The sequence below is a fragment of the Mobula hypostoma genome, chromosome 7 (genome assembly GCF_963921235.1).
Source record: "Mobula hypostoma chromosome 7, sMobHyp1.1, whole genome shotgun sequence".
Taxonomy (NCBI): Eukaryota; Metazoa; Chordata; class Chondrichthyes; order Myliobatiformes; family Myliobatidae; genus Mobula; species Mobula hypostoma.
This window is the reverse complement of record NC_086103.1, coordinates 150,548,077-150,572,127: the sequence shown is the minus strand read 5'-3', so window position 1 is coordinate 150,572,127 and position 24,051 is coordinate 150,548,077. Positions and strand designations below refer to the sequence as shown.

General features: G+C 40.1%; 1 protein-coding gene across 4 annotated transcripts in view; it reads right to left on the bottom strand.

The window, feature by feature from the left end:
• LOC134349656 (protein furry homolog) overlaps positions 1-24,051 on the bottom strand; it is a 293,846-nt gene that overhangs the window by 139,770 nt on the left and 130,025 nt on the right. For all 4 annotated transcript variants that reach the window (XM_063054280.1, XM_063054282.1, XM_063054284.1 and 1 more), the window contains exons 14-22: positions 22,370-22,456; positions 20,737-20,908; positions 19,885-20,017; positions 19,281-19,388; positions 15,211-15,466; positions 13,039-13,194; positions 8,630-8,716; positions 7,574-7,833; positions 7,085-7,274 (exon numbers count right to left, since the gene is read on the bottom strand). In XM_063054280.1, the coding sequence (XP_062910350.1) occupies positions 7,085-7,274; positions 7,574-7,833; positions 8,630-8,716; positions 13,039-13,194; positions 15,211-15,466; positions 19,281-19,388; positions 19,885-20,017; positions 20,737-20,908; positions 22,370-22,456 (1,449 nt within the window). The remainder of the gene's footprint in view (positions 1-7,084; positions 7,275-7,573; positions 7,834-8,629; positions 8,717-13,038; positions 13,195-15,210; positions 15,467-19,280; positions 19,389-19,884; positions 20,018-20,736; positions 20,909-22,369; positions 22,457-24,051) is intronic.

The following is a 24,051-nucleotide window of genomic DNA, read 5'->3' as shown; positions in this document are numbered from 1 at the left end:
AATGTCTTATTAGAGTCCATGTAGACAACATCCACTGTCTTGCCTCCATCTACTTTCCTGTAACTTCCTCAAAAAACTCTATAAGATAGGTTAGACATGATCTACCATACATGAAGCCATGTTGACTATTCTTAATCAGACCATGTCTATCCAAATACTTACATATATGGTCCCTTAGAATACCTTCCAATAACTTTCCCATACCTGATGTCAGACACACTAGCCTATAATTTCCTGGTTTCTAGTTTGTATAGCTAGGTTAATACCTTATTGATCCCAAAGAAAATGACAGTGTCACAGTAGCACTACAAGTGCACAGATATACAAATATTATTAGAGAAGTAAGAAAGAATAAAAAATGAGTTACCTCAAACAGTCTAACAGGAGGGGGTTATCACTTCCCTGGCTATATGTTGAGTCATTATAGAGCCTAATGGATGAGGGTAAGAATGACCTCACATAGTGCTCTTTGGAGTAGCGCAGCTGTCTTAGTCTATTACTGAAAGTGTTCCTCTGTTCAGCCAAGGTGGCATGCAGAGTGTGAGCAACATTGTCCAGAGTTGCCAGGATTTTCCATAGGGTCCTTTGTTCTACCACAGCCTCCAGTGTGTCCAGATTGACTACTATAACAGAGCCAACCTTTCTAATCAATTTATTAAACCTGTTGGCATCACTCGTGTTGATGCCATTGCCTCAGCACACCACTGTATAGAAGACTGTATTGACGACAACAGACCGGTAGAACATGTGAAGGAGAGGACTGCATACTCCAAAAGACCTCAGACTCCTCAGGAAGTAGAGGCGATTCTGGCCCTTCTTGTACAGAGTGTCTGTGTTGGTGTTCCACTCAAGTCTATCATCCAGGTGCACCCCCAGGTACTTGTAGGTCCTCACCACTTCCACGTCCTCACCATCAAAAGTAACAAGGAACAGTGCAGACTTAGTATTCCTAAAGTCCATCACCATCTTCTTTGTCTTACTGATGTTGAGCTGCAGATGGTTCAGCTTGCACAACTTGACAAAGGCCTCCACCAGGGTTCTGTATTCATCCTCCCACCCTCCCTTTATGCACCTAACTAATGCTGAATCATCAGAGAATTTCTGCAGATGACATGACTCAGTGTTGTATCTAAAGTCTGAAGTATACAGGATAAACAGAAAGGGAGCCAAAAGGAGCCCTGTGGAGCCCTAGCTCTGCTTATAGACAAGTCTGACATACAGCTGAAGCTGTACAAAGTATATTCTGCCAATCAGGTAGTCTGTTATCCAGGATACAATGGAAGTGCTAACCTGCATTGAACAGAGCTTTTTCCCCAGTAGTGAGGGCTGTATGGTATTGAAGGCACTTGAGAAATCAGAAAAGATAATCCTCACAGGGCTGCCCTTTTTTAAACAGTGGAACAACATTGGCTATCTTCCAGTTGTCTGGTACTTCTCCTGTCGCTAAGGACATTTTAAATATTTCTGCTAGGGCTCTGCAGTTTCCTGCACTTGCCTCCTATCGAGTCTGAGGGAACACCTTGTCAGGCCCTGGGAATTTATCCACCCTGATTCGTCTCAGGGTAGCAAACACCACCTCCTCTGTAATCTATACATGAAGTCCAAGACTCTGTATGCACCTCTCGAGTAAAAACAGATGCAAAGAATGCAGTTAAGATCTCCTCCATCTGTTTTGGCTCCACACATGGATTACCATTCTGGCCTTCCAGAGGACCAATTTTGTCCCTAGCAGTCCTTATGCTCTTAATGTACCTGTAAAATCCCTTAGAATTCTCCCTTACCTTGTTTGCCAGAGCAACTTCATGCTTTCTTTTAGCCTTCCTGATATCTTTCTTAAGTGTTCTCTTGCATTTCTTGTACTGCATAAGCACTTCATTTGTTTCTATCTGCCTACACCTGCTATGCACCTCCTTTTTTCTCTTAACAAGGCCTCAATATCTCTTGAAGACCAATGTTCCCTACAGTTATTATCTTTACCTTTTATTCTGACAGGCACATACAAGCTTTGTACTCTCAAAATTTCATTTTTAAAGGGCTCCTACTTTCCGAGTATACCTTTGCCAGAACACAGTCAGTTCCAATCCACACTTGCCAGATCATTTCTGACAACATCAAAATTGGCCTTTCTCCAATTTAGAATCTCAACCCATGGACCAGACCTATCTGTGTGCATATATACTTTGAAACTAATGGCATTGTGGTCATTGGATGCAAAGTGTTCCCTTACACAAACTTCTGTTACCCGCCCTGTCTCATTCCCTAATAGCAGATCAAGTGTAACACACTCTCTCGTTGGGATTTCTATGTATTGATGAAGGAAGTTTTCCTGAACACATTTGACAAACTCTACCCTATCTAGCTCATTTACAGTATGGGATTCCCAGTCAATATGTGGAAAATTAAAATCACCTTCTATAACAACATTACGTTTCTTACAAAAGTCTGCGATCACTTTACAAATTTATTCCTCTAAATCCCTACGACTGTTGGATGGTCTGCAATATAGCCCCATTAATGTGGTCATACCTTTCTTATTTCTCAGTTTCACCCATGACACCTCATTAATTGACTTCTCCAGTCTGACCTGACAGACCACTTCCGCGACATTTTTCCTTTCTGGTAACGCCACCCTTCCTCCTCAGTCATATCTAAAACAACGGAACCCAGGAATATTGAGCTGCCAGTCCTGCCCCTCCTGCAACCAATTCTTACTAATGGCAACCATGACATAAAGTGATCCATGGCCTGAGCTCATCGGCATTTCCTACGATACTTCCTGCATTGAAATAAACGCATCTCAGGACAATAGCTGCACCATGCTCAACCATTTGATTCCTGATTTTGTCTGAGTTCTTACCAACTTCTGCCTACACAACCTCTCCACTAATTCTTCTGGCACTCTAGTTCCCATCCCCCTGCAACTCTAGTTTAAACCCACCCTGCAACGTTAACAAACCTTCCCGCTAGGATATTAGACCCCTCCCATTCAAGTGCAAACCATCTCTTCAGTACAGGCCCCACCTTCCCTGATAGAGAGCCAAATTGTCCAAAAATCTTATGTCCTCCCTCTTAAACCAACTCCTTAGCCACATGCTAAACTGTATAATCTTCCTATTTTTGGCTTCACTAGCATGTGGCATGGGTAGCAATCCTGAGAACAGAGCCCTGGAGGTCCTGCCCTTTAATTTAGCACCTAACTCCCTGAACTCCCCATGCAGAACATTTCACTCATCCTACCCATGTCACTGGCACATACATGAACCATAACCTCTGCCTGTTCACCGTCCCACTTAAGAATGCTGAGGACTCAATCCAAGATGTCACAGGCCCTGGCACCTGGGAAGCAAAATACCATTGGGGAATCTTGTTCTCACCCATAGAACCTGCTGTCCGTTCCCCTAACTATCGAATCCCCTGTCCCCACAGCGTGCCTCTTCTCCGCCCCACCCTCTGAGTCACAGAACCAAACACAGTGCCAGAGACCTGACTACTGTGACTTTCCTCTGTTAGGTCCCCCTCCCCCCAATAGTATCTAAAGTGGTATACCTGTTGTTGAGGGAGATAGGGAGATGGCCACAGGGGTACTCTGCACTGGCTCATTAACCCCCTTCCCCTTCCTGACTGTCACTCAGTTTCCTGTATCCTGCACCTTGGGTGCAATTACCTCTCTATAAATCCTATCTATTATCCATTCAGGCTCCCGAGTGATCCAGAGTTCATCCAGTTCCAGCTCCGACTCCAACTCCTTAATGCGGATTGTTAGAAACTGAAGCTGGATACGCTTCTCGCAGCTGTAGTCGTCAGGGACACTGCAGGTTTCCCTGCCTTCCCACATCCCATAAGCGAAGCATTCCACTATCCTGCCTGGCATCTCTACTGTCCTGGCTGAGCAGATATAAAGAAGGGAGGGAGAAAAAAAACTTCACAGAGGTTTTTCTTTCTTTGATTTCTCTGACTGAAGCCTCGAAGAGCTAAAGCCTCAATATCACCACTCTGACTCCATTCAGATGATGGCTGCCGTGCTTGCCCCTGCCTTCCTTTAACTTGCTCTTGCTCTCATTCTCAAACACGGATTGGTCACTGGTCAAAGCCACGATGCACTGCTCATTTTTTCTACTTGGACCTGGATGGAATCACCTCCTCACAAACTTCTAGTATCCAGATTGGTCACTGGTCAAAGCTGTTCAGAACTAGTACAGCTGAATTCCACAGTCACAGCCATGGGTACTTCAGTAAGCAACATTGTTTTAAGACATTTAAAAAATCTATCAATGGTCAAAATTGATGGATCCTGGACCGCAGACTCAGGTTGCAAGTGCAGTTTCCCTTTAAGAAAGAGGAAGTGAGGAAAGCACGCTGGGCTGTAAGTAAGATAGAAACACAGAGGCCTTAGACCTGCATTCCTGATTATTCTGCAGATGAATGTACAGTCTCTGGAAAATAACAATGAAGACCTCAAAGCAAGATAGCTCTACCAGAAGGACATCGAGGACTACTGTGTACTTTGCTTCAGCGAAACATGGTTATCCCCTGCCAATTCGGATGCAGCGCTGGAGCTCAATGGCTTCATTCTTCACCGCAAAGACAACATGGCTCAGCCTTTTAAAGGCAGAGGAAGTGGAGTATACTTTATGATTAACTCATCGTGGTGCACAGCAACGGTGATTCTGCCTCAGTCCTGCTCATCCGACCTGGAAGAGCTAGTGGTCAAATGTCGTCCTTTTTATCTGCCAAGGGAGTTTTCCACATTCATCCTGGTAGTAGTGTATATTCCATCTCAGGCCAACATCAGGCAGGCACTGGAATCAGCAGTCATTGAAGAGTGCTCCCTGAAGCTTTCCCTATTATTCTGGGGGATATTAATTAGGCCAGCTTGATAAAGTCTACACCATATCACCTGTGGAACGAGAGGAGCCAACACACTTGACCACTGCTATGCAACCATCAAGAATGCTTACCTTGCCATCCCACACCTGCATTTTGGAAAGTCTGATCACCTGCCTGTACTTCTACTCCCAGCACATAGGTAGAGACTACAGATCACAGCACCAGTGGTGAGGACCAAGAAGGTCAAGGGTGTCAGAGCAGCATTTATTGGATTACATTGAGTCAATGGACTGGATAATATTCAGGGATTCATCTTCAAGTCTGAATAAATACGCCACAGTTTTCACTGATTTCATCAAGACCTGTGTGGACGAGTGTGCCTTCCAGAACATACTGGACATACCCAAACCAAAAGCCGTGGATGAACCAGGAGAATCGTAGTCCGCTGAGGGCTGGATTTATAGCATTCAAGACCAGTGATCCAGACCTATACAAGAGGTCCAGGTATGACTTATGGAAGGCTATTTTAAGGTGGAAAAACAATTCTTATTGAGGTTAGAGATGGAATCGGATGCATTTCAGCTCTGGCAGGGTTTGCAGGCCATTACTTCCTACAAAGCGTAAACTAACATCATGAATGACAGGAATGCTTCACTCCTAAATCATCTCACCTTTATGCATACTTTGAAAGGGAGAATAAAACTACATCCATGTGAATCCCTGCAGCATTCAGTAGCTCTGTGGTCTCTATCTTGGAGGCTGACATCTGAACATCTTTCAAGAGGATGAACCCTTGCCAGGTGTCAGGCCTTGATGGTATAAAAGGTAGGGGTCTGAAAACCTGTGCCAATCGACTGGCAGGAGTGTTCAAGGGCATTTTCAATCTGCAACTTCTGCAGCTGGAAGTTCCACCTTCTCCAAAAGGATGACAATCATACTAGTGCCCAAGAAGAGCAGCGTGAGCTGCCTCAACAACCATCACCTAGCGACACTCACATCTACTGCGATGAAGTGCTTTGAGAGATTGGGCAAAGCTAGAATCAACTCCTGCCCAAGCAAGGACCTAGACCCACTGCAATTTGCCTATCACCACAATAGGCCTACAGCAGATGCAATCTCACTGGCTTTCCACCCAGCCTTCAATATTAAAAGTACTTATGTCAGGCTGCTGTTTATTGGCAACAGCTCAGCATTCAACACAACCATACTCTCAGTTCTAATCAAAAAGCTTGAAACCTGTAACTTCTGCAAATGGACCCTTGACTTTTTCACCAGGAGACCACAGTCAGTGTGGATCAGTAACAACATCTCCTCTTCACTGACAATCAACAATGGCGTACCTCAAGGTGTGTGCTTAGCCCACTACTCAACTCTCTTTACACTCATCACTGTGTGGCTAGGCACAGTTCAAATACCATCTATAGATTTACTGATGACACAGCTATTGCTGGCAGAATTTCAGATGGTGATTCTTGCATGCAAGAGCAAGATAGATCAACTGGCTGTGTGGTGTCGCAGCACCAACCTTGCACCTAATGCCAGTAAATCTAAGGAATTGATTGTGGAATTCAGGAGGATTAAGTTGTGGGAACACACACCAATCCTCATCAAGGGATCAGAAGTGGACAGGGTGAGGAGCTTCAAGTTCCTGGGTGTCAGCATCTGAGGATCTATCCTGGCCCAACACATTGAGACAATTACAAAGAAGGCATGACAGCGGCTATATTTCATTAAGAATTTGAGGAAAATTGGTGCGTCAGAAAAGACACTATCAAATTTCTACAGATGTTCCATGGAGTGCATTCTAACTGGTTGCATTACCATCTGGAATGGAGAGGCCACTGCACAGGATCGGGAAAAGCTGTAGAAAGTTGCAAACTCAGCCATCATTAAGGACCCCCATCGTATTGCTTCTTCTCACTGCTACCATCAAGGAGGAGTTACTAGAGCCTGAAGACACACACTCAACAGCTTCTTCCCCTCCACCATCAAATTTCTGAATAAACAATGAACCCATGAACACTTCCTCAGTATTTTTCCCTCTTTTTTTGCACTAATTTAATTTATTTGTATCTATATATACTTTTTAATTGTAATTTATAGTTCTAAAACTATGCACTGCAATGCATTGTTGCAACAAAACAACAAATTTCATGACATATGCTTGTGATATTAAACCTGATTAGGATTCTTTTATTATGTAATCTCTAGAGTGAAACATTAACTCTGCCATTTTATTAAACAAAAGTTTTGTTACCTTATTATCATAGCTATAACTGCCATCAGGAGTCGTAGCCATAATCTCCGGAGTTGAAGCTCTAAGGTGACCAGGACTCATAATACTGGGTTTTGCTACTCCAAAGCAAAGGATAAGATAATTCCTCCAGAGAGTCACATAGTTGTCGACACCACACGTTGTGCTTACTTTTTTTGTGTACATGGGACTACTGCAACATAACAGATGAGAACTCTGAAACTGTGTCATTCTACATATGCAGCAGAACTAAATTCATCCCAATAGGTATTTTTGAAAGTTTACAATAGTCTCCTCTTTCTGCCTGCCCATTCCATTTAGACACCCTCCTTGGGCTCCATTAGTTTTATTGTTCCTTAAATAGTTCCCAATTAATATTTTATCTTTGATTAGGTTAAATCATGGGAGTCATAAGTCTATTTTTACTCTAAATTCTTTCAATGGGATATGAATGATCTTTAAAAATAAAAGAATAGACTCAGAATTACTTACTTAGGGTCAACATGGGGCATCAAGAGCTGAAATCTGGTAAAGCCATATGGCCATGCATAGCTGAGTGCCGTAGGGCAATGCTTTGGAAGATTCTCCTGTCTGAGAAAGCTGAAGAGGCACAGAACCCAAGGATCTTTTACAGATTGAGCAAATATCCAGACATGAGAAGGACTCTTTACATCATAATGGCTGTTAACCAAAACTGCATTCCACTCTACCAGGCATTGCAAATCACCGTTGTGTCCAAAGGGAATGGTAGTCTGTATAGAATTATAAATACTTGATATTAATTATCCTGAAATCTTATGCTCTTATTCACATTCATCATATTTCTTACTCTAAGAAAGCAAAACACCTTTTTATGATCCCAATAAGAAGAGGAGTGTATGGATTTTTAGCACGCACTGATTGGCATGAACATTTTGAAAAGAATAGCAGACTCACCCTTTGGCTTCTCACCTCATCTAATGGAAAATAATTGTAATCAGAAAGCAACATGAACACCTCTTGAAAGGCATTAAGGATTTCTTCAGATATGCAGATTAGACTTCAATGACATTCTTAGGACCTGATAAGACTTAATATCAATCTTAGACCCGAGTTGGGGAATTATGATAGCTTCCTTATTTGTGAAGAATGATATGAAATATAAATGTATGTACCATTTTCTACTTAATTTGATTTTTAACACTCATTGATAGAAGTTCTATTTGATCTCTCGTTGTCACAAAGTGATGTTTTTTGATTGCTTTTTAAAATGATATTACATTCACTGCAAAATAAACATGAGAAGTAGGAAGGGAGAAGATAGCCAAGTTTACAAAATGGCAAGCAGTCTACCCATCTGAAACAGGAATGAGGGTATTTCAACACAAAACCAGATATTAGAATAGTTTAGACCTCATGCGAGTAGGAATGTGTAGGTGAAATAGCTGTGTTGCCTATTGGGTCTATTTCGTATGCTATTTCAAAACTGCCCGTTATGCTGTTTTTCCTTGGGCAGTTTCTAAAGATATATATACACATTCTGGAACTGACAGTTTTCTTTATACTTACTGAATCTGAGGCCGCTACATGGATAAAACTCTCCAAAATAGATGAACTTAACTGATCCATGACTTCAATCATTGGCCTATCATCATCCTATTAAAGGAAAAACATTTTTATAAGTAGCCAGAATGCCAAGATTACACAGAATTTTAAAAATGCTAACTTCATTTTACAGAAAAGATGTGGTTTTCTTTATAAATTCCTTATTATTTGGAACATCAAAGTGTTCATGTAGCTTCTAGGCATGTATTATGGATTAGGGAAAATCTTGCTATTGGAAAAGCTGTCCCCTTATTTATTCATCCTTATTTATACTTTCTTTTTTTTTAAATTTTATTTTTATTTGGATGAGGAATTCACAATTATCATGTACTTTTTTCACACATATAACCTTTTCCATTTTTTTATATGTATAAAACTACAATTATTTATACATTCTTAAGTACACATTGAGATGATATAAAAGGAAAATAAACATTTAAATAGATAATTATGTACTGTGTAAATTATTATTAAATAATTATGTACTTATGTAAATCTAACCTATTAGGCTAAGTAATGAAATTAGTTGTTAAGAAAAATGGTAATAATAGTTTCCATACAACCCTTCTGGACCATTTCCACTGGTCCAAAATGTTGCATACAAGCTTATATACCAACCATTGTAGGTGTTTATATCCCAATTTGTTCGTGCTTGTTCCTGCCCGCAGACATAATTATCCAATCCCTATGTACTTATTTACTTAATTTTTTCTTTTTTTTTTATTCCTTTCCCAAATCTTTCCCTTTACTTGTGTTAATTCTCTATTTTCCAAAAAAAACCAAACATTTAGACTAGGGGTGCTTACGTTAACAATATTACTGTGTTGATGAGAAGAGCAATATAAATCATTGGGAGAGTCATCTAAAGTCTGCTCGCATTGGGGTTATATATTCAATCCATTTATTCCAGATTTGATAAAATGTTTCTTTTTGAGTTCTCAGGGAGTAAGTCAACTTTTCCATTTCAAATATTTCCAAGATAATTTCATACCAATCTTCTAATGTAGGTGGTATTGGATTTAGCCATTTTCTAGTGATTGATTTCTTACTTGCCGCTGAGAGGGCCTGCAGCAACTTTATATCTTCCTTCTGTTCAAGGAACAATACATGCCCCAAATAGAGCGTCTCAAAGTTCAGAGGTATCTGGGACCTAAGTACCTTAACTAATGTTCTATGAATACCTTCCCAAAATAGACTTAATTTAGGGCAATCCCAGAAAATATGAAAATGATTTGCCTCCTTGGAGCCACACCTTCTCCAACACATCACATTTGTATCTTTATATTTTTCCTGATATGGGGTCTTGAAGTATCTTATAATGTTTTTCCAACAATGTTCATCCTTATTTATACTTTCATTAACTTCAGAAATTGAACTGGATTGAATTAAACATAACCTCAATGACTGCTTTTCCCATGCTTAAGGATTGCAGCAGTGCCTCTCTTAAAGTGCTCTTCTGTGAGGCAAAGCACACAATAAATAACATCTAAGCGCTAGGTCCTTACCCTTGGAATATTCTGTACAATTAGCAATTGTGAGTCCAGGATTAGTGCATGCATCTGATGTCTGGCATTCCTGCTGCAACTTGTTGACAGTTTTCTACAGACCTAGGGGGTAGGCTTTCATACTTTGGAATAATATGTGTGCAACCAGATCTTGCTCCAAATTCCATTTCCCTTCTCAATTTTCAACTGACTCAATTGACAGCATTTTCACCTCTGAATTAGAAGGTTTTGTGTTCAAGTCCCTCTCCAGCCATAAACTGGTACCTTTGTGCAGCATCAAGGGATGATTAAGTTAAGTGGAAGCAACAACCACTTTCTTAAATGAACAGGAAAAATTCTATAGGGGAATGATTCTGGCCAATGTTTATTTCTCAACCAATAGCACAAAAAGTAGATATTCAGGTCCTCTGCAAACTGGCATTTGTGGGGTCTAGTTTTATATATTTTAATTACAGCATTTCCTACACTAATGCACATTACTGTTAAAAGCACTTCAATGAAAGTTTTCCATTCATTCTATGTCAGGACTATTATATGTGTAAAAAAACAATTATTTTTCAATCAACACACACAAAATGCTAGAGGAAGTCAGCATCTATGGAAATAAGTAAACAGTCAACATTTCAGGCTGAGACCCTTCATCAGGACTGGAAAAAAGATGAGAAGTCAGATAAGAAGGTGGGAGGAGGGGAGGAAGAAGTACAAGGTGGTAGGTGATAGGTGAGACCGAGAGACGGGGAGGGGTGAAGTAAAGAGCTGGAAAGATGAATGATGAAAGAGATAAAGGCCTGGAGAAGGGGCAATCTGATAGGAGAGGACAGAAGACCACGGAAGAAAGAGAAGGGGGAGGAGCACCAGAGGGAGGCGATGGGCAGGTAAGGAGATAAGGTGAGCAAGGGAAACAGGAAGCGGGGGGGGGGCGGGGGGGGGAGGAAATTACCAGAAGTTCGAGAAATTGATGTTCCTGCCAGCAGGTTGGAGGCTAACCAGATGGGACACAAGATGTTCGTCCTCTAACCTGAGTGTGCCCTGCATCATGGCATAAGTGGAGGCCATGGACTGACATGTCAGAATAGGAATGGGAAGTAGATTTAAAAAGGGTGGCCACCGAGAGATCCCGTTTTTTCTGGCACACAGAGTATAGGTACTCGGTGAAATGGTCTCCCAATCTACATCGGGTCTCACAGATATAAAGGAGGCCACACCGAGAGCACCAGATACAGTAGGTGACCCCAGCAGACTCATAGGTGGAGCGTTGCCTCACCTGGAAAGACTGTTTGGGGCCCTGAATGATAGTGAGGGTGGAGGTGTAGGGACAGGTGTGGCATTTGTTCTGCTTGCAAGGATAAGTACCAGGAGGGAGCTCACTGGGGAGGGATGAATGGACAAGGGAATCGCGTAGGGAGTGATCCCTGCAGAGAGCAGGGGAGGGAGGGATGTGCTTGGTGGTGGGATCCTGTTGGAGATGGCAGAAGTAACAGAGAATTATGTGCTGCATGCGGAGGCTAATGGGGTGGTAGGTGAGGACAAGAGGAACCCTATCCCTGGTGGGGTGGCAGGAGGATGGGGTGAGAGCAGATATGCGTGAAATGGAAGAGATATGGGTAAGTGCAATGTTGATGGTGGAGGAAGGAAAGCTCCTTTCTTTGAAGAAGGAGGACATCTCATTAGTTCTGGAATGAAAAGTCATCCTGGGAGTAGTTGCAGCAGAGACAGGGGAACTGAAAAAAGGGGATGACATTTTTACAAGTGACAGGGTGGGAAGAAGTATAGATCAGGTAGCTGTAAGAATCAATGGGTTTATATAAGCTGTCAATAGATAAACTGTCTCCAGGGATAGAGATAGAGAGATCGAGAAAGGCGAGGGAGGTGTTGGAAATGGACCAGGTAAATTTGAGGACAGGGTGGAAGGTGGAGGCGAAGTTGATAAAGTCAACGAGCTCCACATGTGTGCAGGAAGGAACACCAATGCAGTCGTCAATGTAGCACAGGAAAAGTGGGAGAGCGATATCGGTGTAGGCTTGGAACATAGACTGTTCCATGTAGCACACAAAAAGGCAGGCATAACTGGGACCCATGCAACTGCCCATGGCTACACCTTTTGTTTAAAGGAAGTGGGAGGAGCTGAAGGAGAAATTATTGAGAGTGAGACCAGTTCCACCAGATGGAGGAGAGTGGTGGTGGAGGAGAACATTTTGGTCTATTGTCTAGAAAGAAGCGGCGAGCTTTTAGGCCCTCCTGATGGGGGATGGAGGTGTATATGACTGGACATCCGTAGTGAAATTGGATGATTGGGGCCAGTGAACATCAAATCATTGAAAAGATCTAAGAGCGTGTGAAGTGTCACGGATGTAGTCAGGAAGGGACTGATCTGGGGGGATAAAATGGAGTCGAGGGATGCAGATACAAGTTCGGTGGGGCAGGAACAAGCAGAAATAATGGGTCCACCTGCACAGGCAGTTTTTGGACCTTGGGTAGGAAGTAGAAATGGGAGATGCAGGGTAAGGGAACTATGAGGGTTGCTGGCAGTGGGTGGGAGAACCCCAGATTTAATAAGGTCAGTGATAGTGCAGATGACAATAGCCTGGTGCTCCTTAGTGGGGTCCTGTTTGAGGGGTAAGTAAGAGGAGGTGTCTGAGAATTGTTGCCTGGCCTCAGCAAGGTAGAGGTTGGTCTGCCACACTACTTCAGCTTCCCACCCCCCCACCCCCCCTTATCTGCGGGTTTGATGGTGAGGTTAGGATTAGTGCAAAGAGAGTAGAGATTTTGCAATTACCAACTCTGCAAACGCAAAATTATTAGATAGCCTTATTATTCACTAATACGTATTATTTTAATTCTAATAATGAAATACGTAAAACTTCATACCTCTGATTGTCCTAAAGCTGAAAACAATGCACGAACTTCCCTCAGGATAGAAACAGCCAATTTTCGTGTTGCAATCTGACAACTACAGAGTAAAACAAGAGCAAATCCTTCCACAGCATGAAGCACGTTTGAATGAGGACTCCTTTCTTGCTGAAGCTAGTAGATATATTCAAAAGTAATATTGTATAATTGGTTAGCAATTCAAAATATCTTTATCAAAAATCATAACCTTCTTATGTTACATTGGGCTTCAATGTATGCCCTTCTTTTGAGCCCTTTCATCCTAAAGTTGTGTACCTCAAACTTTTTGAGCTCTGCATACGTTTCAGAATTTTACTATTGCTCCATATGCATGCTATTGACTGCTGTGTTAAATTTGCAGCCCCTTTTAAACAAATACCTGATCAAAGGTGTGAGGATACCCCCCCACCTCAATCTATTCAACATTAAGAAACAAATTTTGTGGTTGTACCACTTATAGGCACTTACTTAGAGCAGAATCTGGAAACTGGTATGAGAAGATCAATTAGAAGACCAATGAGAAGTACACAAAATTATGGGGGGTATAGATAGGCTAAATGAAAGCAGTCTTTTTCCACTGAGGTCATGGGAAAGGTGAAGTGTTTAAGGGGGTCATGGGGGTTGCTTCTTCACTCAGAGTGTGGTGAAAGTGTATAACAAGTGCCAGTGGAAGTGGTGAATGCGGATTTGATTACAACATGTAAGAGAAGTTTATATAAGTACATGGATGGAAGGGGAATGGAGGGTTATATTCCATTTGCAGGTCAGTGGGACTGGGTTGAATAATAGTTCAACACAGACTAGATGGGCTGAACAGCCCATTTCCGTGCAGCAGTTCTCTATGACTCTAAGACATTTGATATCCACTAAGTTAATTTGTTTAGCACTTAACAATGAAGAAAAATATTACAAAGGAATACCACCAGATTTAATATAGAAAACACTGGCACTAGATTAGAGACTAATCAAATGCTCAGCAATGAAATGGCTTTTAAGGATGGTCTTAAATCTGGTGACAGAAGTGGAAAGGTAAAGAAGGTTTAGGAGGTGAATTAAGAGCATTAGGCATGTGGTTGAAAACAACATCAAATCATAATAGGGTGCTCAATGCCTTTGCTTTGCTTTAAATTTCTAGCCCAAAATATGGTAAAATGGGCCTTCATCTAGGTACATGTGGAAGCTTAGCCCATGTGGTATCGTCATCAGCAATATATAGATAAGGACAGGAGAATTAAGAAGGATCTTGAGGAACTTAGGAGACTGTGTGAAGGTGGTGACAGAAATAACTTGAACAGATAGGTAAGCATATTACTGAGAAAATGCCTGTGTAGCTAGGAAAGAGTTGACTTATGCTGCTGATATCCAAAAGCAACTGAAAGGTTAATAAGAATGAAAATACACCACATGTATTGCATGAGGTATTAGCTGTTTTGGTAGCATTTTGCACTTCTTGATTTGGATTTGTTTCTGCACAGAAAAAAATGAAGTTAAAGTCAATCTGAAGTTGATACGAATTTAACCGTCATTTACAGTTTATCCAAGTGCACCTATTTTTTCAGAAGGACATAGTATGACTATACCAGGAATACCCAGAGATCAGGCATGAAGAATGAAGTGGATAAAGGCACTCGGGACCTTTGTAAAGAGTAATGTAAAATATTAATGACCAATGAAATCAGTACCTTTGTTGAAAATTCTTTGCTAGCTGATTAGTAACTGCACATACTCTTTACACTTGTCCAATCATTAGGAAAAAGAAGTCACAGAGCATGGTTTATATAATACCTATCAAGTATATGTAAATCCCATTATTAATTCTGCAATTAGATTTGCAGATATCAAACTACATATATTTATATCTATGTTTAGTATTTTAGTTGTGATTTAAACACCTTCACTTTTCAATATTTCACAGGTTTTCTTTCTATTCTTTTCCTGCTTTATAAAGTAACATGTGAATTCATGTACATCTTTGCACAGCTTGATTATGTCAAAAACATGAAACATTAACCAATTTTGTGTCATCACAACAGCTGAAACATTATTTAATGTTTAAATGCTAGAAAGGAATCATGCAACGAATATGTAAATCACCTATCATTATTGTTATGTCAACTAATTACAAGTGTAAAGAAGATAAATTTGACCTACCTCTGAGGTCCTGAACTTAGATTGGTCCTGCTCCCTGTTTTGAGTCTGTATTGCAAGTTTCCATTGACTGAGCAGATGCACCAATAATTTTAAAGAGCTATCAAGAAGATTTTGTTGTGTGTCATTAACTTCACGGAGTAGAAAGTTTGTGAAACCAAACAGTACATCTTCCCTCCAATCAGCAAAATCAACAAGAAGACTCTGAAGAGAGTTTTGTGCAATGTGACGAAGTTCATCATCCATGTGGATAGTTAGTCTGAATTGAAATTTGAAAGTTTATAATTAATAAAATATGCAGATTGTTCTTTCTTAATGTTCTTAAGATAACAGAGAAGTTAACTGCAAACAATAGTGAGGAACTTGTAAAAATCCAAATCATAAGGGATGAAGTACTAGAGAAACCTATGGGGCTATGGGGTTGGGGATAGAGAGAAAGAGAAGGGTCCGTGAAAGATAAAGAGTGGGGCAGGGATAGAAAGGGGAAGAGGAGAGAGAGATGGCTAGAGAAAGAGTGAGCAGAGTTGGGTAAAGGAGAGAGTGACAGAGAGAAATGAGGAAAGAATAAGATGGGTGAGTCAGATGGTTAGAATAGTGAATAGAATATATAAAAGGAAGGGTAAAGGAAAGTGAAGAAAAATGTAGGAAGAGTAGCAAAAAAAAGACCTTCTTATCACTATATGGAAGACACCTATGGCACAATAACTAAATAGCATTTTATATTTTATATTTTATTGTTACGAGTACCAGATCTGACTATTTGAACAATATTTTAATTACAGAAGTAAAAGCTTCTTACAAAGAATATTTCTTTGGCCTACTAGCATATTTGTCTGATTCATACCCTCTAGGGCTGTGATGCTTCACCTCTGACACGTAAGCAAAATTAAATTTGCTAATTCATGCATACTACTGTGTTCTAAACCATCAAGCCATTCATTTCAATGTTTGAGTTACAGTGATTGAGCCACATTTCATTCCAGTGGAATTGAAAACCAGGATATCTTTTTGATGAATGCCCAAGCTGATATTGTACATTTTATACATTCACTAAAATTGTTGCTCCAGTTCTCTGTTCTAAGCTCCTTACAATTAACATGCAACAGTGCTTCTTATTTTTAACCCTTTGACTGCTGGTAAGTCTGCTTCTAACTATTCTGTCGTATTTGTTCACCATAAAAAAACTATTATATCATCCTATACACTGCATTCTAAAGCAAAAGGCACAAACAATCCTTTAAATTTACCCTTCCAATCTGCATTTTCTCATAGTAAAAAAACACACCATTATATTTAGTAACCTTACTTCCTGACCAACAGACCACCATCTGTAAATATAGGCAGCACCACCGCCGCCATGATTATTCTGAAAGCTGGTGCTCCAGAAGCTTGAATCTTCAGTCCCTTATTCTACTTCTTGTACACTCATGACTGCATCACCAGATTCTACTCTAACTCCCTCTATCAATTTGCAGAAGATACCACTGTAGAGGGCCGCATCTCAAAGAACAATGAGTTGGAGTACAGGAAAGAGCTAGAGAGCTCAGCGATATGGTGTCATGACAATAGCATTTCCCTCAATATCAGCAAAACAAAAGAGGCTGTTATTGACCAGAAAGGGGGCAGTGCATATGCTCTTGTCAACATCATTAGTGTTGAGCTTGAGAGGGTTGAAAGCATCAAGTTCCTAGATATGGACATCACCAATAGTTTGTCCTGGTTGAACCATGTTTATGTCGTGGCCAAGACAGTTCACCAATGTCTTTACTTTCTCAGGAGGCTAAAGGAATTTGGCATGTCCCCATTGACTCTTATCAATTTTAATTGATGCACCACAGTAAGTATGCTGTCTGAATGCATACAGCTCGACACGGCAACTGCTCTGCACGTGACTTCAAGAAACTGCAGGAAGTTATAGACATAAATCAGCGCATCATGAAACTAGCATCCTCTCTATGGACCCTGTCTATACTTCTCACTGCCTCATTAAATCAATATCTAAGTTTGTTAACAACACTAAATTGATGGGAAAAGAAAAATATGCAGAGAGATAGAGATAGGTTAAGTAAGTTGGCAAGGGTCTGGCAGATGAGCACAATGTTGGTAAATGTAAGGACATCGACTTTGGATGGAAAAACGAGAGCAGATATCATAAATAGTGAAAGACTACAACATGGTCTCCTCAGTTGAGGAAAGTGACACTCAGTGACCATTGCGGTAGGCACAGAAGGTACCTAATAAAGTGGCCATTGAGTGTATGTTCTACTGCTGTAGCCCATCCACTTCAAGGTTCAATGTGTTGTGCATTCAAAGATGCTCTTCTGCACACTAGTATTGGAATATATGGCCATTTGAGACTCTGTTGTCTTCCTGTCAGCTTGAACCTGTATGGCTAGTCTCTCCTGACCTTGCTCATTAACAAGGTATTTTCACTCTCAAAACAACCCATTGGTTGTTTTCCAATTTTCGTATCATTCTCTGTAGACTGTTGTGCGTGAATATCCCAGATCAGCAGTTTCTGAGATACTCAAACCACCTCAAAGAGCACCAACAATCATTCCATGACCAAAGTCACTTCACTCACATTTCTTCCCTATTCTGACATTTGGTCTGAACAGCAACTGAACCTCTTGGCCATTTCTGCATGTTTCTATGCATTGAATTGCTGCCACATGATTGGCTGATTATATATTTTCCTTAGTAAGCAGGTGTACAGATGTACCTAATAAAGTGGTCACTGAGTGTATACTGGCTTTGGAGGTGGTGCAGAGGAGGTTCATCAAGTTGATTCCTGAGGTGAGGGGACTACCTTATGAGGAGAAGTTAAGTTGCCTAGGACTATCCTTGCCTGAATTTTAGAAGAATGATAGGAAATTGTATAGAAAAATATAAAATTATTAAAGGAATAGATAAGATAGAGGTAGGAAAGTTGTTTTCACTGGCGAGTGAGATTAGAACTAGGGGACATAGACTCACGATTCGAGGGAATAGATTTAGGAGAGAGATTAGGAGAAAATGTTTTTTCCAGAGAAATTCTCTGCCCAGGGAAGCAGTAGAGGCTACCTCATTAACTATATTTAAGGCAGTTGAATAAATTTTTGCATAGTAGGGGAATTAAGGGTTATGGGAAAATGGCAGATTGGCGGGGCTGAATCTACAGCCAGATTAAGCATGATCCTATTGAATGGTGAAGAAGGCTCAATGGGCCAAATGTCCTACTCCTGCTCCTGGTTCTTATGTTCTTAAAGCAGCCAGTATTATCAAAGCCTCTACCCACCCTGGACATTCTCTCTTCACTCTTCTTTCATTGGGCAGAAGATACAAAATCCTGAAAGCACATATCATCAGGCTCAAGAACAGCTTCTATTTCACTGTTATCAGACTCCTGAACATGGGATGGACTCCTGACCTTACAATCTACCACTTTCTGTTGTTACACTTGATTGTTTACCAGGATTTCACTGTATTGCTAACTTTTACATTTTATTCTACATTGTTAATGTTTTACCTTACTCTAGTTCAATGCACTATGTAATGATTTGATCTATATGAACAATATGGAAGTCAAGCTTTGTACCATATCTTGGTACATGTGGCAATGATAAACCAATAGCATTATCTTACTGTTTGTTGCTTATTAGTGTAATGGTTTTCCAGCTGAGTTTCCCCTAATACAGGTTTTATTAAGCTGATCATCACTTTTTTCATGGAATCGAAACCAGAATTATATCACTTTCCCCTGTCTCACCACATCCCTCTCCTCTTTTATACTGGTTTGCCTTACTCCTTGACAAGAAGCATTCCCCACGGATGCTGATTCCCAAGTTTTTCCAGATTATCTGCTATTCCAGAATTCTATTCATTTTTTTCACAATTACTTAGACCAATAAATTGCTTTTAATGCTCTGTGCATCTGTTGCCTCTGTTCTAAGCTGCTAAGCTTACTTCTATTAGTGTTACATTATGTCAAAATGCAAGGCCTGAAAAAGTAGAGATTTTTAAATTTGTAATTAAAACTACTGTAAATTAAAATGATTTCTAATCATAATTTTAACTAAAAGGAAAGCACGTACCTTGCGAGTAAATCAATCAATTCCAATTTTGACATTCCATCAGGGATTATTCGTGGAATGGCTGCTACACTGGTTCTAAAGAGGTCAATTTTTGGTTTCCTCTCTCCTCTGAATTGATGTAGAGAACAGTTAATTGATAATATGAACAAAATAATGCTGATTTTTTACATTTGCCTGATTAACTATGTAGAAAATGCAAACCAATAATAAACTATGTAGAAAATACAAATCAAACAACACTGCATTTATTTCTACATAACTTAAAATGAAATAATTCTCAGACAGACCAATTTAAATAGCATGGGCCAGTAATAAATCCTGTACCATTATAAACGGCCTGTAGTAAGCTGTTGTCTTCCTTGTCACTTTCCATTTCAAATCTGTTTAAAGAACATTAATATGCCACTTTCCATTCCAGTCATCCTGGCATACAATTGAATGTCGAACCATTTATGCAATGACAAAAATAACACTCTACCATAGTATTCATTGCAAAGATTTGCACCAGATCTGGATATATGAAATTGATTTGAAACAGTGCATAAAATAGTTTTGTTCAGTCACCATCAACTCTTAATTCCACATTAGCAATATGCTGGCTTACGTGATCATGTCTTCAGGTTCCTTGTTCAGTATCTGCATGTTTGTCAACATCATACAACGTCCAACTTCTTTATCAAGATGCCTTAAAATGCTATCTAGGGCTTTTCTTAGTTGTGGATAGTACAGAGATATTCCTGTTGAGTTGAGGAAAAATTAACTTAACAATGATTTGAATAGACTCCACTAATTACGGTAACTACATTTAAAATTCCTCAGTCATAAAAAAAAATTCCACGATGCTGGAAATCCCAAATAAAAACAGAAATTGTAAAAGTACTAAGCAAGTCAGACCACATCTGCGAGACAAAAAAATAATTCTTTTTCTCTCTGCAGAAGCAGCTTGATGGTGAAGATTTCAAGAATTTTCTACTTTTCTCAATGTTTTAATACCATAGAGGGTGGGAGATGTAGCCTTAGTAGTTATTTAATATGACCAGTGATGAAGGTTAGGGTATCTTTGGTAAACCAAAAAAAAAAAAATCGGGGTATGTTATGATTGTTGAGGACACCAGACTGGATTTATAATTTCATGGATACAAGAATGGTTGGACAGGAGACCAATGTATGGTTAGGTGAAAGCTGCAAACTTGGTTAAGTTCTTTGTTCTGGGGTGGTGGAGGAAGAGAAAAAAAATACGTTAGTTAAATACATACCTCAAGGGAACTTATCTAAGATAATTTCATAGCTGCCACACAGACACACTTCAGAAGTACAGAATTAACTTCTAGATTGTACATGTTTGGGGTTCTCTATGTGTAAGGTCATCTGATACATGGAGGACCCATATGAAAATTAGAGACTGCATGTGCATGTTCATACCATAAATTCTTTTAACTAAAAGGTTATGACTAACCTATCATTTTTGCTTCTTCTTCTGTAAGGGTTTTACTCAAGTATGTTTTCTTCACCCTGAGAGTGTTCCCAGATGGAAGAACAGCTCCCGTGTTAGGCATTGGAGGTTCTCCATCTTTCTGCTGCAGATTGTCAGCAACCACAAGGAATGCCCTCAAACCAATGTTCATTCTCTGTGAACCATAATTCAAGAGTGGAAATTAAACTTTTATTATGAGATAACCATGCCTGCTTTCCACATGCTAAGTTTAAAACTACAGATATTATTAACTAATATATTCCCTTAAAGTAGAACCTTGACTGTCCTCTCAATTTCTTGAAAATTTCAACAATGTTAAATAAATAAATTTCTTAATTCTAAACAACTTAGCTATAGATCAAATAGTATTTTTCATAACAAATCTAGGGGACAACCCTTGACATTTTTCAGAAATAGCTGACTCAACTGAGAAGGGATACCAAAGATCAAAAAGGAACTAGTTATTAAAAAAAGGGGATACACATTACACCACCACTATCCTCACAACCTTTCAAGACATCAAGCAGTTTTTCTAGGTGAAGTCTATATCATCTATACCAATGAGTCCTGATACAGGTTTGGGAACTGCTTTGTCAAGCATATTTGCTCTGTCCACTGCAAGATCTCCTCGTGGCTACCCGTTTCAATTTGACTTTTTATTCCCATTTTGACATGTTTATCCATGGCCTCCTCTACTGCTATGATGAGGCAAAACTCAGGTTGGAGGAGCAACACCTCATATTCTGTCTGGGTAGACTCTAATCTGATGGGATGAACATTGAATTCCCTGTCTTCCAGTAATTTTTCCTCCCTACTCCCTTCTCTCTTTTCTATTCCTCATTCTGGTTACCTTCTCACCCTTTCTTGTTACCCGGCCATCACCTCCCTCTGGTTCCCCTCCTCCTCCTCCTCCTTCTCTTTGTTCAATGGTCCACTGTCCTCTTGTATTAGATTCATTCTTCTTCAGCCTTTTACCTCTTCCACCTATCCCCTCCCAGCTTCTGATTTCAACCAGCTTCCCTAACCCACCCATTGTCCTTCCCCCTCACCTGTCTCACCTATCATCTGCAAGCTTGTACTCCTTTCTGTCCCATGCAACCCCCACCACCATCTTCTTATTCAGGCTTATTCCCCTTTCCCTTCATCCTAATGAAGGATCTCAGCCCAAAACGTCAATTATTTATTCCCTTCCGCAGATGTTGCCTGACTTGCTGAGTTCCTCCATTCTGTGTGTTGTGTTACATTAAGATGGGCATAAGCTTTGTCAAGATGGCCATCAGAATCCAATGGCATATACAGAGGAAGACATTTGAATTGAGCAGCTAAAAGAAAAGGAAAACTAAAATGCTTTTGCAGTACCAGTGTAATATATATAGTTTTCTTTAACTTCAGCTGAAGGAAGCTCTCCTTCATTATCAATTTATGCCAGGACATGGATTTGATTGTGGAACCAAAACAGTCCCAATTACATTAATAATTTCTTTCACAATGTAGAAAACAGACTTTGTCATGTTAAAGTTTACTGTGCATTGCACTCAAAAATATATGAATTTGAAATTCAAATCATTGTCAAAGAAAACAAATACATTTTTATAGATAAATTCATCCTTTATACCTCTGGATTCAGACTGAAGGTCTTCGGTGATTTTCCAACACTAAGAAGGTCAAATATGATTTCTTTCATGGCAAAATCTAATCTCTCCTGTAAAGTAAAATAAAAGCTTTAAAATATTGTTGAAGATTGTTGCAAAAACATAAAAATTCAGTCTAAATTAACATGAAGAAAACACAGAATTATGTTATGTGTAAGTGCATTTACATTGCTTTTTCCACACCTCAGTTAATATTTGTCTTGGATAGTATTGCAAAATGGATGACAGTTCTTTAGCAGTCAATATAGTCTTGACCAGATTTCTCTTTACATTGGATAGGAATCAGCCAATGTGTAAAAATGGATCTCCGTATGCTCCAAACTATTTCACTGCCCAGTCAATGTCATTCTAATAGTCTCAATGGAATTCCTGCAATGTTGTGTGTCAAAATAGTAAGCGAATTGAAATTTCCAAAAGAAATTGCAGCTTCATGATTTTTAAATGTATACAACTTGGATCAAGATTTCTAAAATCTTGGTATCAGTTTTTACATGTCCCCTTGCCTGATCCTAAGGTTTGGCTGATATGGATTGTGGTAGAATTTAACAAAAAATAAGCTGTATTGGGGGAAGGAAATGATTATTTTCTTTAAATTTCATTCACATACTGTTCTTTTCCGATCCCATAACCACTAAAGTTCTTGCATTCATTTCTAATTGCCTGCAAGTGAAATTTGGAGGCAAACATTGTATTTCTATTTGTGTATGTAAAATATTTCACAATTCAACTCAGGTGGCATCATCTAAGAAAAGTGGTTAAAGAAATAAGAGCAAAAATGTACTTGAACGCAAGAATATGTACCTTAAATTATTAATCAGTAAAAGGAAATCTTTGCAGCAGGACAAATGATGCTGCATATTTATATGCAAACACGAGGAAATCTGCAGATGCTGGAAATTCAAGCAACACACATAAAAGTTGCTGGTGAACGCAACAGGCCAGGCAGCATCTCTAGGAAGAGGTACAGTCGAAGTTTCGGGCCGAGACCCTTTGTCAGGACTAACTGAAAGAAGAGCTAGTAAGAGATTTGAAAGTGGGAGAGGGAGGGGGAGATCCAAAATGATAAGAGAAGACAGGAGAGGGCGGGATGGAGCCAAGAGCTGGCCAGTTAATTGGCAAAAGGGATATGAAAGGATCATGGGACGGGAGGCCTAGGGACAAAGAAAAGGGGGAGGGGGGAGAAACCCAGAGGATGGGCGAGGGGTATAGTGAGAGGTACAGAGGGAGAAAAAGGAGAGAGAGAAAAAGAATATGTGTATATAAATAAAAAGCGGATGGGGTACGAGGGGGAGGTGGTGCATTAGCGGAAGTTTGAGAAGTCAATGTACATGCCACAGGTTGGAGGCTACCCCATCCATTATTTATTTATATACACACATTCTTTTTCTCTCTCTCCTTTTTCTCCCTCTGTCCCTCTCACTATACCCCTTGCCCATCCTCTGGGTTCCTCCCCCACCTTTTCCTTCTCCCTAGGCCTCCTGTCCCATGATTTTCTCATATCCCTTTTGCCAATCAACTGTCCAGCTCTTGGCTCCATCCCTCCCCCTCCTGTCTTCTCCTATCATTTTGGATCTCCCCCTCCCCCTTTCAAATCTCTTACTAGCTCTTCTTTCAGTTAGTCCTGATGAAGGGTCTCAGCCCGAAA